The following is an 18,399-nucleotide window of genomic DNA, read 5'->3' as shown; positions in this document are numbered from 1 at the left end:
ATCCATCTCTGCATGCCAAAGGACAAGCTTCTAAATCATACTTGGTAAAGTTTTTCTGCAAAGACAAATTTTTGAGGTATAAAAGTATTTTTTTTTCATCTACAGTATTTTCCTCATACTGTCTTAACCATTAACGTCTATGAATTGAAATCTTGTTTTGATGACCATTCTGTGGTCTAACATTTAATATCTTTGTCAAACATTAGCTTCATTGTTTCTAGCTAGCAGGGTAGTTTGTCACGGGGTGGTACAGTCGGGGGCAGTTGTAACACTGCATTACAATTGCCCCTGACACCATCAAAATAGTGTCCCGTTTAGTAAGGACATCAAAATAGATTATTTTTTTCCAATGATTTAAGAAAAGTGTTTTTGCCTCTCAATCTGGGGATCCATTTTACTGGGTAGGCCCTGTACACTCTCTCATGTATAGGTTCAGGTCAAGTGTATATTAAATAGATGTTGTGGATATTAAATGGTGGAGTGGATATTAAATAGTTTTAACTATATCCATATTCTCTGGAGTTTATTGTGGTTATTGGTATTTATATAAAGGTATTACATGTGTTGTTACAATTGCCTCCATATGCTGTTACAATCGCCCTTGCATGTGGGGGCAGATGTAACATTTGACTTCTAATGTTTCAATCAACATTGCTTGTAAAAACATTTGGTGACTGTTAACAAGTAGAACACAGATACAAGTTACTGACATAAAAAATTGTATCCAAATATTTCAAATATTGAGTAATGACGACAAGACCAAAATCTATTACAATTGCCCCCGGTCCCCCCAGTATATACTCAGTATATAGTAGGTCTGCGCATGTCTGAAAATAATATATGATCACCAAAATTATTTTATATGACAAAAAACATTAGAGTTCAAACTTAATTCATTTAATTTAATTTAAAAACAAAAATAAATTGTAAAACTGGAATTTTTTTTTAAATGCGGTCGGCATATCATGGGCCGTATTTACATTCGCGACGACCGCAGGTTGAGAACCACTGGTTTACTTGAACCACACACACACACACGCACACACAAGCACACACAAGCACACACACACTAAGCTATCTAAATGGGGACATTCAATAGACTACTTTTGTTGCTAGTTGTAGCCTAAATAATATAATCTAAACATAACCCACATCTTAACCCAAACAGCTTCTGCATTTTCACAATTTTAGGCTATATATCTTTTTCTTTTTACTGTTTATATTTACTTGTTTTAACAAAGAAGGAAAAAAAAAAGTTATAGGAGTTTTTGTCAGATTTTTAAACATATTTTTAAACACATTTTTAAACTATAATAGTAATTTCTCTTTTATTCATTGTATTCATTTTATATTTTATTTCATTTATTTAATCCTTTAACAAGTTTCAACTGTTTCTGTCAATTTTTTCTTTCTCTAATTGTTCAGCACCATAAATTACTTTATAACCTATTAGCCACAAGTATTTTTGTCATGTTAATATTTTTATCTGACAAATATTGTACATATTGTAATGTCCTTATGACATGATACATACATATACAGTTGCAAGAAAAAGTTTGTGAACCACTTGCAGAATCTGTGGAAATGTGAATAATTTAAACAAAATAAGAGAGATCATACAAAATGTTATTTTTTTATTTAGTACTGTCCTGAGTAAGATATTTTACATAAAATATGTTTACATAAAGTCCACAAGACAAAAAAATAGCTGAATTTATTAAAATGACTCAGTTCAAAGTATGTGAACCATTGATTCTTCATACTGTGTGTGGTTACCTGGATGATCTATGACTGTTTTTTTTTTTGTTTTTTTGTTTTTTTCTGATGATTGTTCATGAGTCTCTTGTTTGTTCTGAGCAGTTAAACTGAGCTCTGTTCTTCAGACAAATCCTTCAGGTCCTGCATAATCTTTGATTTTCCAGCATCTTTTGCATCTTTTCACACTGAGGACAACTGAGGGACTCAAACACAACTATTAAAAAAAGGCTCCAGAAGGAAACATGACGCATTAATAGATGGGGGGTGAAAACATTTGGAATTTGAAGATCAAGGTAAATTGTATTTAATTTGTCTTCTGGGAAAAATGAAAGTATCTTCTGTTGCTTCCGAAGGGCAGTACTAAATGGAAAAAAAAGTATTTAAACAAAATAAGAAAAATTTGGACATCTTCATCCTGTTCAAAAGTTTTCACACCCCAACTCTTAATGCATCGTGTTTCCTTCTGCAGCATCAGTGAATGTTTGAACCGTTTGAGTCCCTCAATTGTCCTCAGTGTGAAAAGATGGATCTCAAAATCATAGAGTCACTGCTGGAAAGGGTTCAAATATGCAAAAGACGCTGGAAAATTGAAACTACAAACAAGAGACTCATGAACAACCATCACAAAACACAAAACAGTCATAGATCATCCAGGTAACCACACATAGTATTAAGAATCAAGGGTTCACATACTTTTGAATGGGGTTATTTTAATAAATTCAGCTATTTTTTTTTTTTTGTCTTATGGATTACATGTAAACATCTTTTATGTAAAATATCTTACTCAGGAAAAAGTTGACTAAATGAAAAAACAACATGCATTTTGTATTATCTCCCTTATTTTGTTAAAATTATTCACATTTTCACAGATTCTGTAAGTGGTTCACATACTTTTTCTTGCAACTATATAACAATAACTTTTTGTTTACAATCTATAATTATACAGTGAGCACATAATCCTGTTTTTCTAACAATAATATGAAATTGTCTTATAAAAAAGACAATGATTGTATTACTCGAGTAGCCTTCTGCATAAATATACTCTCTTTGTTACAATAGTGAAGTACACTCACACTGATCATCCTTCTTTACACTGAATAGCACAGAAATGAAAAATCACAGTCACATGATGAAGGGGGCGGGACTCTCGTAGCCACGAGCCAATAGGAGCGCGTGTCAACCCGAGCTCTGTAGATCGGGTGAATAGAGCATGAATAACGGTACTCCACAATATTTACTGAAATGTTTCATCACCACACCGACGACGGGCATCCATGGCGCATATGAATAAACCATTAAACAGCCAGTACTGGCCTTTTCGCCTATAGATTGATACGAGCACTTCAGCGCAGTGAGCTATTTATTCAGTCTTAAGATGGCCTGGATCTGGAAGGTAAGTCGAGCAGCTGAGTGTTTGTATCGCTTTATATTCAGTAATGTATGAACGCACATTAATGCGCTGCTCAGATTACATTCGCAATGTTGGGATTTTAAAATATGAAGTGTGCAGCGAGAAACGGAGGGTTATATTATCGGTGCTTTTGTAATTAATGTAACTGTGGTAGAAGCTTCGTGTCATTAAACATTGTTCATGTGCGACACGTGTGATCACCTAGTTTGATTACACTTTGCGACCAGATTTACTTGATGTATGCTGGTTTATGCAATGATGGGACTTAATGTATCCAAAAACACCAGTGACAATGTCTGATTCTGCAAAGACCATTCGTTGTAAGAGGCATAAAATGCAACAAAGTTATTAGTTTTCCCGTTATATGTACTTTATTACAACCAGTGATGTAAATTCATGCTTTTATATCGTCTCCTGGACGTTTTACAACCTTCTGTTCAAAAACAAATGAAGATCTTCATGCATCATGAACCTCCACTCATAATATGTGTGGTTTGAGGGTTTGTTTTGTCTGGATGAATCATTCTGTCTATTGTGATTTGAAAAAGGACAGTAAAAAACATCTAGACCCATTGCATTTTCAAAACATGCTTGTTTTTGTTTTGTCAGTCAGAAAACAAAATCCCTAAAAAACCTTTTGTAAAGGCTTTTCTTTGCAAACTGAAACTTTACATGGGCTGTGAATTGTTTGAAGAAAGTTAGATTTAATAGCATACAAATGATGATATAAAAGATATAAAATTAAGAATTTTCAGCTGTCGGAGTTGACAGATTTTGCAGAAAATCATGTAGTGTATGATATATGATTGTTGCAGACATTGCTGTATAATTCCATAGTCTGAAAATGTTATTATTTTGAGCTGATTTTAATTGTTTTCATTTTTCATTAATTTCAGCAACGAGGCACATATTTATGTGTGAGTTTGTTGTGTTGGAAACTTGGGAAAAATGTAAAAGTCTGGTATTGTGTGATCCTCAGTCGTTTAGTGTAGGGGAGAGTGGGGTAAGATGAGCCAGTGGGTGAGTTGACCCACCCCCTGTATCTTGGCAACCGTACCATTTTATTGTCGTGTGACCATATATTTTAGAACCACCCGTCATTTCTGCCAGACTGTGAAAAGGAGAAGCACATGAGAGGAGTGGAAGTTGCTTATTTACTTTAAAAACTGTTTTTGGCTTGTCAAAGTAAAATTGGACAAAGCAAATTTGTCCAGGTCTAAAACTATTTATGATGCATATTGGTGATTTAGCAACATATAAAACCATGTAACTCATTTAGCTAAATATTATTCTGAATTGGTAAGCTTACCCCACCATATGGCAATGAATTTAAGTTAAATCTGAAGTATAAACTGGTGTCATTTCAATGTAATATTACACAACTGGTTTATTTTATCTTTATTTTTGAGTTTATTTAATAGGAATAGTATACAAGTACACCAAATCCTTCTCTGATATGAACCAGAGGAGGTTTAATCACATCTTAATCATATCTTTCCATCTGTAGTCTCTAATGTCCTAACATGGTCGACATTGCAGAAGAATTATTTAATTTTACTCAGCGAACTGTCTGTTTAGTCTGTTTATGGGAAGGTTACAACTTTGATGTTCAACATATAGTTTCAGAAATGCAAACAATTAAAGGTGCCCTAGAATCAAAAATTTAATTTACCTCGGCATAGTTGAATAACGAGTTCAGTACATAGAAAAGACATACGTTGAGTTTCAAACTCCATTGCTTCCTCCTTCTTATATAAATCTCATTTGTTTAAAAGACCTCTGGAAAACAGGCGAATCTCAACATAACACCGACTGTTACGTAACAGTCGGGATCATTAATATGTACGCCCCCAATATTTGCATATGCCAGCCCATGTTCAAGGCATTAGACAAGGGCAGCCAGTATTAACGTCTGGATCTGTGCACAGCTGAATCATCAGACTAGGTAAGCAAGTAAGGGCAATGGCAATAATAACTGACATGATCCATGATATCATGATATTTTTAGTGATATTTGTAAATTGTCTTTCTAAATGTTTCATTAGCATGTTGCTAATGTACTGTTAAATGTGGTTAAAGTTACCATACTGTATTCACGGAGACAAGAGCCGTCACTATTTTCATTTTTAAACACTTTCAGTCTGTGTAATGCATAAACAAAACTTCATTCTTTGTAAATCTCTCCAACAGTGTAGCATTAGCCCGTTAGCCACAGAGCATATAGCCTCAAACTCATTCAGAATCAAATGTAAACATCCAAATAAATACTATACTCACAGGAATCGATGCATGCATGCAGCATGAATGACGAACATCTTGTAAAGATCCATTTGAGGGTTATATTAGCTGTGTGAACTTTGTTTATGTACTGTATAACTGCACTTATAGTCGAGAGCTCGGGAGGGCAGGGAGCGAGAGATTTAAAGGGGCCGCAGCCTGAATTGGTGCATAGTTAATGATGCCCCAAAATAGGCAGTTAAAAAAATTAATAAAAAAAAATCTATGGGGTATTTTGAGCTGAAACTTCTCAGACACATTCAGGGGACACCTTAGACTTATATTACATCTTTTGAAAAGACGTTCTACGGCACCTTTAAAGATACTGAAATTTCAACTTCATTTGGTTGGTTTTATGTTGTTTAATGTTGCTTTTAAAAAAAAAAAGAAAAATTTGTAAAATATTTTTTACAAAGAATATTTGTAAAAGGAAATTTGATTATTAAATTAGTTTTTAAAATAGGTACATTATCTTTAAAATTTAACATGGGTTTGATTCAGATTCAGTTAGATGGTCAGTTTACACCCACCTACTGACTTGGCTCAACTTACCCCTAACCTGGGGTAAATTGAGCCAGAGGAACACTTTTTTTATAAGAAGCCATATTTTTAGAACCCTTTGTCATAGATGTATTTGATCATTTAAAATGATAGGAAACATCCTGAAATTACTTTAAATACTTTCATTGTACTTCTGCCTCAATTTCCCTTATCTTGAGGACCACATAAGTAAAAAAAAAATGGCTCATTTTACCCCACTCTCCTGCAATGCTCGGTTTTTCACTGTAACCTTTTACAAAGTTGTTAAGTGTATAATGCAAAGTGTGTTGTGTATTCCAGCCAACATTATCACACTTCTAACCACCTCTTTTGTGCAGACTGCATAGCACTTCTACATTGTGCTTCAAATGTTTTAATTTTGTGAATATTCACAGTAAATGCAAAGCCATGATTTCAATTATATTTGAAAGAAGCAGTGATGTCTTACACGCAGAGGGTTGTTCACACAGAGCAAGCATGTTTAACAAGTAACAATTTCAGTTTAAATTACAATGTTTTATGCCATTCATTGAAACTGAAGACATATAATCAGGAGATTCGTGTGTGGCTGTAAATAGCCTCAGTTGGTTGTACTGTCTGATAAAGAGGTGCCTTTGTCAGCGCTTTATCATCACCCTTAATCTATACGTCTGCATCAGACAGCAATCAGCAAACAGAGAAGAGGGACAGATTAACAATTTAAAGCTGCTCATATAAAATGTATGTCCCTGCTTATGTGGATGTGAAGTGTTGAAGTTCTGTAGGAATTCACTTTAAGCGGATTGCTTTACTTCTGGACAGTTTGGTTGGTTTTGTGATGGTAATGTGACCTTCAAGAGCTGGTCGGAGGGCAGTATGCCACTGAGAGCCTCTTTGTAATGGCTGAGAATTAGTTCCAGTGTTGTCCACCTCACATGGCTGCAGTGGTCAGTTCAGCTCTCAGCCTTCTGCACGTCTGCACACTTCACTAGAAAGATCTGCAATTGTGACCATAAGGAGCCATTTCTTCTAGATCTAACCATTTAATTTGGTTTTGTTAGTGTAACTAAATTAAATGTTGTATATTTAGGTTGATTCAATAACAATTTTGCTATTTAGCAAATTTAAAGGGTCAGTTCACCCAAAAATTAAAATGCTGTCATTAATTACTTACAACTCATGTCGTTCCAAACCCGTAAGACCTTTGTTCATCTTGGGAACACAAATTAAGATATTTTTGATGAAATCTGAGAACTCCTCCATAGACAGCAATAAATAGTTAAATAGTTAAAATAATCCATGTTATTACAGTGGTTCAATCTTAAAGGGTTAGTTCACCCAAAAATGAAAATTCTGTCATTTATTACTTTCCCTCATGGCGTTCCACACCCGTAAGACCTTTGTTAATCTTTAGAACACAAATTAAGATATTTTAGTTGAAATCCGATAGCTCTGTGAGGCCTCCATAGGGAGCAATGGACACTTCCTCTCTCAAGATCCATAAAGGTACTAAAAACATATTTAAATCGGTTCATGTGAGTACAGTGGTTCAATATTAATATTATAAAGCGACGAGAATATTTTTCGAGCGCCAAAAAAAACAAAATAACGACTTATTTAGTGATGGCCGATTTCAAAACACTGCTTCAGGAAGCATCAGAGCATAAATGAATCAGTGTGTCGAATCTGCTGTTCGGAGCGCCAAAGTCACGTGATTTCAGCCATTGACACGCAATCTGAATCATGATTCGACACACTGATTCATTTATGCTCCGATGCTTCATGAAGCAGCGTTTTGAAATCGGCCACTAAATAAGTCGTTATTTTGTTTTTTTGGCACTCCAAAAATATTCTCGTCGCTTTATAATATTAATATTGAACCACTGTACTCACATGAACAGATTTAAATATGTTTTTAGTACAAAAAATCTTTTAAGAACTGTTTACTGAAAGATTCTTTGGGGAACCAAAAATGGGTGTTCAACTTTGTAAGTAACTTTGTAACTACATGTCAACTACCAGTAATTAGAGTATTAGTAGACTCTTCTTAATATCTGCTAACACTATTTTGATGGTCCCCAACAGACATTCTATTGATTTTAAGTAAATTTGCATGTACAGTACATGTACACTTATTCTACTAACCTGAACCCTAACCTAACAGTCTGTTTATACTAGCTAGTTGACATGAAGTTGCAAATTAATGAGAGATAATTGACATGTAGTTATAGTTAGACATGTACTTACAGTTAGTAGAATGTCTAAAGTGGAAATCGAAATAAAGTGTAAACAAAAACAAATTTTGGAACATTGATTTTTAAGAGTGTATTGTAGTTAATGTAGAATATACTTAACTGCAGTTTTGGAAACAGGTTTACAAACTCTTGTCATTACAAATCCAGTGAATTGAGTGAAATGTTGTAATCAATTCCACAAAAAAAAGTAAAGTAAAGCCAACCTGGTGCACGTTGCATTTCCAAAAACAGGTAAAATTCACAGCACATAGATAGAGTTTTCTGCACTTATTCAGTTTGAGACACTGAAAACTGGATCATGAGCTGTAAATGAACACAGTGGCTAGCTTCACTCTGACACGCGGCAAAACAGATATTTATTAAATTAAATTAAGTATAATAAACCACAGCCTTTTGTGATTTGATAATCACACTAAGCCATATTGTGATTTCAGTTTTAGTTTTGTGTAAAAGTATTTTCTGTGTGAAAGCTTTCTTTGTGTTTATTCTGATTAATTTTCCTGTAATTACCTACTGATCTTAATCGATAGATTATGTAAACAGAAAAAAAAAAAAGTGTTTCAAATAGGAAGGATGTCTTGAGTCTATCTCTAAACACAATTTGTATCTAATCTAAAGAATGTATGCTGTGCTTTAGACAGTTTTGAGTTGCTTTAAATTAGGAGATCCCAATTCCAGTCCTCGCACCTCCCTGCTTTGCACATTTTTTATGTCTCTCTTATCTGACATGCTCATTTGAGGCGTTTTTCCATTCGACCATATGTGCACTGCGAACTTAAAGGTGCTCTAAGTGATGTCACGCGTTTTTAGGCCAAAACATTTTTTGTCACATACAGCAAACATCTCCTCAATATCCGCTAGCTGCCTGTCCCCTGAACACACTGTAAAAAAAACGCGGTCTCTGTAGTCACCACAAGCTTCAAAAACGGCAATAAAAACAAACTGGTGCAGCCTGGACCACGAAACATAATAAACATGCTCCAGCCAATACGCAAGCTACTTCCATTTTAAATGCACGTTCATGACTGTTTCAGGAAGCACAGAGGGGAGGGGGAGGAGGAGGAGGAGGAGGAGGAGGAGGAGGAGGAGGAGGAGGAGGAGGAGGAGGAGGGAGGGTCTAGCTAGCCTCTGTTTTGTTTGACAACACTTTGAACGTCAACAGGAAGTTACTCCACCCAGGATCGCTTAGAGCACCTTTAAAAAAAGGGTATTTTACTATCTTAAGGCCAAATCTGAAGCAGGTATGTTTGTATGAGGCTGTTCAAGGGTGTAAATTGCGTGAGAAGCAACAGTTACAAGTCAACTATCATAATTACGGGTTAAATAATATAAAAAGACGTATCTAAATTATATTTATTTTCATATTAAACATCGCAACATACTTTTTATCATTCAGTTTAGGGCTTTTGAATTTGACAGATTAGACTAAGAGAATTGTATAATTAATAATTAATATGCATATGGATACTATATAAACAAAATAAAATTAAAATTTATATGGATTTTATACACACAAATATTAAATATGGTAATTTACATTATATTTATTTATAAAAGTATATAATGGCATCAAACCTTAAAACTTGAGTTTCGTCTGTGTTTGATGACATTGCAGGGTGTTGCGAATGAATGCATTTTGTTAAAGTACACATGAAATCAAAATTGAACTCATTAATTTTGTTAGCTCAAATTGCTAGTTTTGTAGTGAACAATTCATCCGTGCAAGTCAATCCACACAAAAAAATTGTTTGGCTTCGTAATATTTAATCAAAATCTGAAAATGTGCATCTCCTCCCCTGTGCAACGGTGCCCCTTCTCTAATGACATCAGTTTGACAGCATGGGTTGAAATCGCATAAACCAGTCCCCTCCAACCATTAGTCTACTATGGGCGAGATATGGAGAGGAGGAGCGCAAAAGTAAAACTCTGCCCTCTATTCAATATTCCGTTTCACTTTGAAATACGTCACAACACTGGAGAAAAGTCGTTTGCAACTTCCAGTTCATGGGGACTTTAAGTGAAGTGAACTTCAACAGATATCCCGTGTTCAGGGAGTGGACCTTGGCTATGTCCGAAATTGCCCCCTATACCCTTAAATAAGGCACTATTTGAGGGGACAGACATTTTTAGTGGTATCCGAAACCATAGTGGACATTACAGAATGCACTCATTCAATCCCACAATGCACCACAATAACAAGTGTACAACTGATGTACATTCAATGGCTAGAGAATACCCATAATGCACTGTGAGAGTCACGCCATGCGCAGAATGAATTTGCGCATCTGGCGCCCGCATCTGAATCTTCCTTCCATTCACTTCCCAATGTGGCTACAGCATAATATACAGGTATAAATTCATTTTTACCTGATTATTAAATTGTTTAATTAAGGTTTATACATGGTAGTTTTCATGACAGTTCAAAATAATTTTCATTACTACTGGGGCTGCAAGTTTAAAGTTTCAAATGATTATTCAACAGCAAGCACAAACCATGCAAAAGCGGCAGCCCTTCCGGCACACTCAGTGTCCGAATTCATTCACTCGTTTTCATTCACTCCTTTAAGTGGACTAAATTAGTGGACAAATGTAGGGAATAGTGAATGAGGGTATTTGGGATGATTTCGAACACAGCACATGTCAGTCGGGATGTTATAACGAGGAATTGGGAACCCCTGGACGAAATCAAACTTGGTGTTGCAAACATGTTAAACATGTTAAACCCAAAGATTCTAAATCCAGAGATTATCAGTAAGATGATGAGAAACAGACAGTTTGGATGGGATTACACTCAATTCTATTAGGCTAATTTTAAGAGGTTTAACTTCTGAGTTGTCCAACAGTTAAAACCCCCCTGTGGTGAAAATCAAGTTTTTAGTGTTGTTTATATGTCTGTGTGGTGTTTTTAATATGCTTTAAGAAAAACCATGTACAAATTCACATGTCAGCACCATTGCTGAGTATTTTCTCCTTAAAACAGCCTCAAAAACGCGGTTTGACATCGCTGGTCTCTGTGACGTCACAAACTACCTTGTAATCATGTCAATGTGCCAGCGGGCTTTAGCACATCATTAACAGTGAACTAGCAGGGAAGTCTCAAGAGAAGCCAGGTTATCCTGGTATATTTTTCTGTTGATATGAAAAATCATGTAGATTTAGCAGTATAGCAGGTGTATGATGTATATTACGATGTTATGCTGAACTATCTCCTATATGCCTGTTCAAAGTGTTTGTAAGGATACTGATTGTTAGAAGGCAGCTGTCTGACTCTGACATGGCGAGCGGAAACATGGTTTGTGTAACATTAGCAACACATGATTAGCTGTTTGATAACATAGTCAAGCAAAAGGCTAATCATATTAATTACCGTTATATGTCCGATGTTGTAAAAAGAGCGATACCATCGTACAGCGTTTACCTCAGTAAGTTGACCGAGTGGATCTCGTCTGAGCGTGTGTGACTGAGTGGGGGTGGGGCTAATTAACGTATAATCCCTGACTGTATAGTAAATGAGGCAAGGGTGTAGAGATACATTCAAGCTATTTTAAAGGGATGAAGACATTTTTTTTTCACAGGAAAAAAATGTTTAAATATGTAATTTTGGTGATCAAAGATGAGTTTTAAGGGATAAAATTATTGACTGCAGGGGGACTTTAAAATAAGCATTTTGCACATTGCATTGTCAAAAACACAAAGGCGGAGAAATGCAATTTGGAGTTATTCAGCATAGCAAACTTTAATGTATTTTTTAACATAAACCTGCATGGTCTTAGCTCAATTAGCCAATTTAGGGAGCTTTCTGATACATTATATTGTGACTAATCCAGCCACCCACTCATGTACAAATAATTACTTTACATTGTTTGCATTTTAACGCCACAGTGTAGGCGTTGGTAAGAATTAAAAAAAAAAAAAAAAAAAGGATTTTATGGTCATCAGTGTTGCATTTATTTGATCAAAAAAATTCCAATAACTTTTTTCTATTTTAATATATTTCAAAATTCAATTTATTTCTGTGATGCAAAGCTGAATGTTCAGCATCATTACATACTTTAAGTTTCACATGATCCTTTAGAAATCAATCTAATGCTGATTTGCTGCACAGGAAACATTTAATCTTTTTATCAATTTTGTTTGATAATTTCTTATAATTATCAATATTATCAATAGTTGCACTGCTAAATGTTTTTGTGGAAACTGTGATAGGTTTTTCAGAATTCTTAAAAAAAAAAAAAAACATTTATTTGAAAAAGAAACTTTACTGTCACTTTTGATCATTTTAATGTGTCCTTGATGAATAAAAGCATTAACTTCTTAAATCCACAAAGACCGCAAACTATACAGTTGTCCCAAAATTAAAAATTAAGGATGCACGATATACCAAACGACAAATCGGCATTTTTAATGTTATCGTTATCAATCCAATAACAAAATTGGGCCAATATATTAAAGGGATAGTTCACCCAAAAATGAAAATTTGGTGTTTATCTGCTTATCCCCAGGGCATCCAAGATGTAGGTGACTTTGTTTCTTCAGTAGAACACAAATGATGATTTTTAACTCCATTGATTTTTATAGTCATTGAAGTATAAGCGCGAGACATCACTGCCATTGTCAGAGCGCAATCAGAACTCGCTAAGCGAGTGCTGAACGCAGTTGGAAGTAGTGGTGTATTAGAGGCAAAAAATTATATAAATACTGTTTGGTTTCTCGCACAAACCGATCGTTTCGTGTCTTAGGACATCAATGTGTCGTCATGAGCCGCAGGGTTTAATTTGGATTTGTCTATGCAAGTTTTATTTACTCTTATAAAAGAAGTTCCCATTGACCCACTGTTACAACAGAGACACGGAGGCAGAGATAATAACAATCCAGGTAAGTTTTATTCACGTATAAGCAGAGCACAGGGTGATGGTAAGCAGATAATGGAATGTTGAGAGATGAGGAGAATATAATACTGTCCTGATTATGTCTTGTAGATGCAGATGATGGAAGGAACTGGCGGAGACACTCACACACACAAGCAGGTAAGTACACACGGGGAACAGGAGACGAGGGAGCTGGAGGAGACGACTGGAGCAGGTAGATATGGCGTTGGGAGTCCTTAAGGTAAGCATACATAAGTCGTAGTGCAAACGAGACCGGACAGTGAGTGTGTGTGAGTGTGGTGGCTTTATACTGGTGCTGATTGCGGTGCTGATGAGTCACAGGTGGCGGTGATCAGTATGCTGGTGATTGAGTGCGTGGGTAAGGGAGTGAGGTGGAACCTGACGTGTCTGTGACAGTACCCCCCTCCCACGGCCCGCTCCTGAGGGCCGCGGACCCCGACGTCGTGGTGGTCTTCCTCTAGGGCGTGGGGCAGGTCTGTCTGGGTGATTGGCGTGGAAGGTCTGTAACAGGATAGGATCAAGGATATCATTCTTGGGAACCCATGAGCGTTCTTCGGGACCATAGCCTTCCCAGTCGACGAGGTACTCTAGCTGACCACCACGGCGCCGGGAATCCAGGATTTCATGAACCACGTAAGCTGTACCGTCCTCCAGGATGAGTGGAAGGGGGGGCTCGGCGGCTGCCACGTCAGGTTCTGTGGAGGGAACAACAGAAGGGTGGTGAGGTTTAAGCAGTGATACATGGAATGTAGGGTGGATCCTACTGTACTGTGCTGGGAGTTGAAGACGGTAGGTGACGGGGTTGATCTGCCGGATGATGGTGAACGGGCCAATGAAGCGGGGACTCAGCTTCTTGCAGGGCAGACGCATCCTGATGTCCCTGGTGGACAGCCAGACCTTCTGCCCCGGTTGGTATACTGGAGCTTCGGAGCGCCGAAGGTCGGCTGTCGTCTTGCGTCTGCGCAGGGCTCTCTGCAGTTGGTGATGAGCTGAGTCCCAAACCCTCTCGCTCTCCCGGAACCAGTAGTCGACTGCGGGGACGTTGGAAGGTTCCCCATCCCAGGGGAACAGTGGGGGTTGGTAGCCGAGTACGCACTGGAAGGGTGTCAGTCCAGTTGTGGCTTGGCGGAGGGAGTTCTGTGCGTACTCGGCCCAACCCAGGTACTGGTTCCAGGAGTTCTGGTGGCCGTGACAGAAGGTACGCAGGAAGCGGCCTATCTCCTGGATCTTGCGTTCCGTCTGCCCGTTCGACTGAGGATGGTATCCAGATGACAGGCTGACGGTCACACCCAGGAGGGAGAAGAAGGCTTTCCAGACGTGGGAGACGAACTGGGGTCCTCTGTCGGAGACTATATCTTCAGGTATTCCATAATGACGAAAAACATGATTAAACATCAATTCAGCAGTTGCCATGGCGGTAGGTAGACCCTCCAGGGGTATCAGGCGGCAGGACTTTGAGAAGCGGTTTACCACCACCAGGATGCACGTGTGACCGTCAGACTCAGGGAGATCTGTGACGAAGTCCACTCCCAGGTGTGACCAGGGTCTCTCAGGAACGGGCAGAGGTAGGAGCTTGCCGGTGGGAAGATGGCGTGGGCTCTTGGAGATGGCGCACTCCCTGCAGCCCTGCACGTACCTTCTGACATCGTTGGCCATGTTGGGCCACCAGAAGCGTTGTTTGAGCAACGAGAGGGTCTCATTGACCCCCGGGTGACCAGTGCCAAGTGAAGAGTGGGTATTGTGCAGAAGTGGAGTGCAACGTGCCCGTGTGACGTATTGCAAGCCTTGAGGGCAACCCGGCAGAGTGCGTGTGGAGGCATTGGAGGAGGGAATGGTTTCTTCGGACCACTGGATGGGGTTCACGAAGATGGACTCCGGCAGGATAGTTTCAGGATCCTCAGGCTTTTCCTCAGGGGAATGGAGGCGAGACAGAGCGTCAGCTTTGGTATTTTTTGAACCAGGGCGGTAGGAGATAGAGAAATTGAACCTTGAGAAAAACATGGCCCAGCGAGCTTGGCGAGGGTTGAGTCTTTTGGCAGCCTTCAGATATTCAAGGTTTTTATGATCAGTGAGAACTTGGAATGGATGAGTAGCTCCCTCCAACCAATGCCTCCACTCCTCGAGGGCAAGCTTGACGGCCAGGAGTTCGCGGTCACCGATGTCGTAATTGACCTCCGCTGGGTTGAGCTTGCGGGAGAAGAAGGCGCATGGATGGAGTCTACTTGGTGTCCCCTGCTGCTGCGAAAGGACCGCTCCCACTCCGGTGGTGGAGGCGTCCACTTCCACGACGAATGGGAGCTCTGGATTAGGGTGGACGAGGAGGGGAGCGGTGGTGAAGGCTCTTTTAAGGGTCTCGAAGGCGTTGGTGGCTTGTTGGGACCAGGACAGAGACTTGGGCTGGTTACGGAGTAGGTTGGTTAATGGACTGACGATGGTGCTGTAATTCTTGATAAACCGGCGGTAGAAGTTGGAGAAACCTAGGAAGTGTTGGAGTTCTTTGATTGAAGATGGAGTGGGCCAGGACTGAATGGCGGAGACCTTCCCCTCGTCCATCCGGATGCCACTGTGATCTATTACGTACCCCAGGAATTGGACAGAGGGCTGGTGAAAGGAGCACTTTTCAGCTTTGAGGAAGAGGTGGAATTGCCGTAAGCGTTGGAGGACCTCCGCAACGTGGTGGCGATGTTCGGCCAAGCTCCGGGAGTAGATGAGGATGTCGTCAATATACACCAGAACGAACTTGTGGAGAAACTCCCGGAGCACCTCGTGTATGAAATCCTGGAATACGGAGGGGGCGTTGACCAGGCCATACGGCATGACGAGATACTCGTAGTGTCCGGTGGGCGTGACAAAGGCGGTCTTCCACTCGTCCCCCTCGCGTATCCGGATGAGGTTGTACGCGCTGCGGAGGTCCAGCTTAGTGAACACAGTGGCACCACGGAGATGTTCCAGGGCCGCTGGGACGAGGGGAAGCGGGTAGCGGAATTTAACTGTGATTTTGTTGAGGGCACGGTAATCAATGCAGGGCCTCAAGCCTCCGTCCTTCTTCGCCACAAAAAAGAAGCTTGAAGCAGCAGGGGAAGTAGACGGGCGGATGTAACCTTGGTTGAGGGCCTCTTTGATGTATTCCTCCATGGCCTTCTCCTCCGGTATTGACAGGGGGTAAATGCGTCCCCTGGGCACTGGTTCACCCGGTAGCAGATCGATGGCACAGTCCCATGGCCGGTGTGGAGGAAGCTTGGAGGCGCGTTGCGGGCAGAAAACGCCACTGAAGGGGGCGTAGTCCGGGGGAACATCCACGGAGCGTTTCTCGACAGGGCTTTCGATAGAAGTGGCATTCATGGAGAGAGACTTGGAGAGTGGAGACTTTGGAACAGGAAGCGTTGGGAAGCAATCTGGAAAGCAGTGGTCGCCCCACTTCAGGACTTCGCCCGTGCGTCAAGAGATGGTAGGGTTGTGTTGTTCAAGCCACGGGCGCCCTAGAACCACGTCAGCGGTGGATTCCTCCAGAACCAGCAGATGTATCTTTTCAGAATGCAGAATGCCCACGCAGAGTTGAAGTGGTCCCGCACAATGACGGATGTTCTTACGGCTCAGGGGTTTGCCCGTGATGGAGTGGATCTGATAGTTAACCGGAGACGGGGAGATCTTGAGCTTGAGTTGTCGACAGAGGGCGCCTGAGATGAAATTTCCTGCTGACCCTGAGTCGAGGAGCGCCACCACTGGAACAGAGGTATTTGCAGCAGTAAGGATTACAATTGTCGTGAGTGGTTTCATTTTCTGAATGGAGGGGAAAATAGCACTCACCACGGGCCGAGGAGGACGGGTTGGGCATGTGGAGATAACATGCCCCGGAGATCCACAATATAAGCATAAGTTCAGGGTCAGCCTTCTTTGTCTTTCATTGGAGGTGAGACGTGAATGGTCGATTTGCATTGGCTCGGTGGCTGGTTCTGGGGAGCTGACGGGTTCAGACCGGCGGAAGAGGTTGGTGGCAGACGACTGGCCCTGGTGCTCGAGGAGACACGACTGCATACAAGAACCCACGCGGATGGCGAGTTGGATGAAGCGTTCAAGTCCCATTGAGTCCTCGTATGCAGCGAGATGCAGCCGCACGTTGGGTTCCAACCATTGACGGAAAGAGGTGATGAGGGCTTGTTCATTCCATCCGCTGGTGGCGGCTAGCGTTCGGAACTGCAAGGCATAATCATTTACAGAGAGATTCCTTTGCTTTAGATTATAGAGTTTCTCACCAGTGGAAGAATCCTTCAGAGGTTTCCCGAAGACCTCACGGAAGTGAGAGACGAACGCCGAATATGATTGGACAACAGGGCCTTTCTGAGTCCACAGGGAGTCTGCCCATTGCAGGGCCTTACCTTGCAGTTGCGAAATGATGAACGCTATTTTTGCCGTGTCGGTAGTGTAGAGGTGCGGCTGCATCTCCAGGACCAGTTCGCATTGAAGAAGGAATCCGCTGCATTCCTCCGCCGATCCTGAGTAGGGCGCCGGTTTGGCCATGGGACTGGCGGTGAATGCTGGCGAAGGAGCGGTGACGGGGGGTGCGGAAGCTGCAGCGGTGGATGGTGATGGTAAGGATGGCTGTGGTGTGAGTGCTCGGCGCAGTGCGTCCACGAGCTCTTGAAACGGGTCGTTGGTGCTCATGCTGTGAAGTTGTTATGGTCCGGTCTTCTGTTACAACAGAGACACGGAGGCAGAGATAATAACAATCCAGGTAAGTTTTATTCACGTATAAGCAGAGCACAGGGTGATGGTAAGCAGATAATGGAATGTTGAGAGATGAGGAGAATATAATACTGTCCTGATTATGTCTTGTAGATGCAGATGATGGAAGGAACTGGCGGAGACATTTACACACACAAGCAGGTAAGTACACACGGGGAACAGGAGACGAGGGAGCTGGAGGAGACGACTGGAGCAGGTAGATATGGCGTTGGGAGTCCTTAAGGTAAGCATACATAAGTCGTAGTGCAAACGAGACCGGACAGTGAGTGTGTGTGAGTGTGGTGGCTTTATACTGGTGCTGATTGCGGTGCTGATGAGTCACAGGTGGCGGTGATCAGTATGCTGGTGATTGAGTGCGTGGGTAAGGGAGTGAGGTGGAACCTGACGTGTCTGTGACACCCACATTATACGGCTACATTATACGGCTATTATAAGTCTACATAAAATTATAGTGAGAACACAACTGTAAAAGTATGTGAATTCTTTGTGCACCAGTGTTTTAGTGCGACGAGCACATTGTGGCTGAAAGGGCGCATGTATGGAGTTC

At 40.6% G+C, this 18,399-nt stretch overlaps 1 protein-coding gene across 1 annotated transcript in view; it reads left to right on the top strand.

The window, feature by feature from the left end:
- The first annotated feature begins 2,927 nt into the window (after nucleotides 1-2,927).
- The window catches only part of st6galnac3 (ST6 (alpha-N-acetyl-neuraminyl-2,3-beta-galactosyl-1,3)-N-acetylgalactosaminide alpha-2,6-sialyltransferase 3), a 123,070-nt gene continuing 107,598 nt past the window's right edge, over nucleotides 2,928-18,399 (top strand). Inside the window, exon 1 of the mRNA XM_048163166.1 lies at nucleotides 2,928-3,151. Within this exon, the coding sequence (XP_048019123.1) occupies nucleotides 3,134-3,151 (18 nt within the window). The 5' untranslated portion in view covers nucleotides 2,928-3,133. The remainder of the gene's footprint in view (nucleotides 3,152-18,399) is intronic.

The sequence above is a fragment of the Megalobrama amblycephala genome, linkage group LG17, assembly GCF_018812025.1.
Source record: "Megalobrama amblycephala isolate DHTTF-2021 linkage group LG17, ASM1881202v1, whole genome shotgun sequence".
Taxonomy (NCBI): domain Eukaryota; kingdom Metazoa; phylum Chordata; class Actinopteri; order Cypriniformes; family Xenocyprididae; genus Megalobrama; species Megalobrama amblycephala.
Note: the sequence above shows the minus strand (reverse complement) of the source record. Positions and strands in the feature narration are given on the sequence as shown.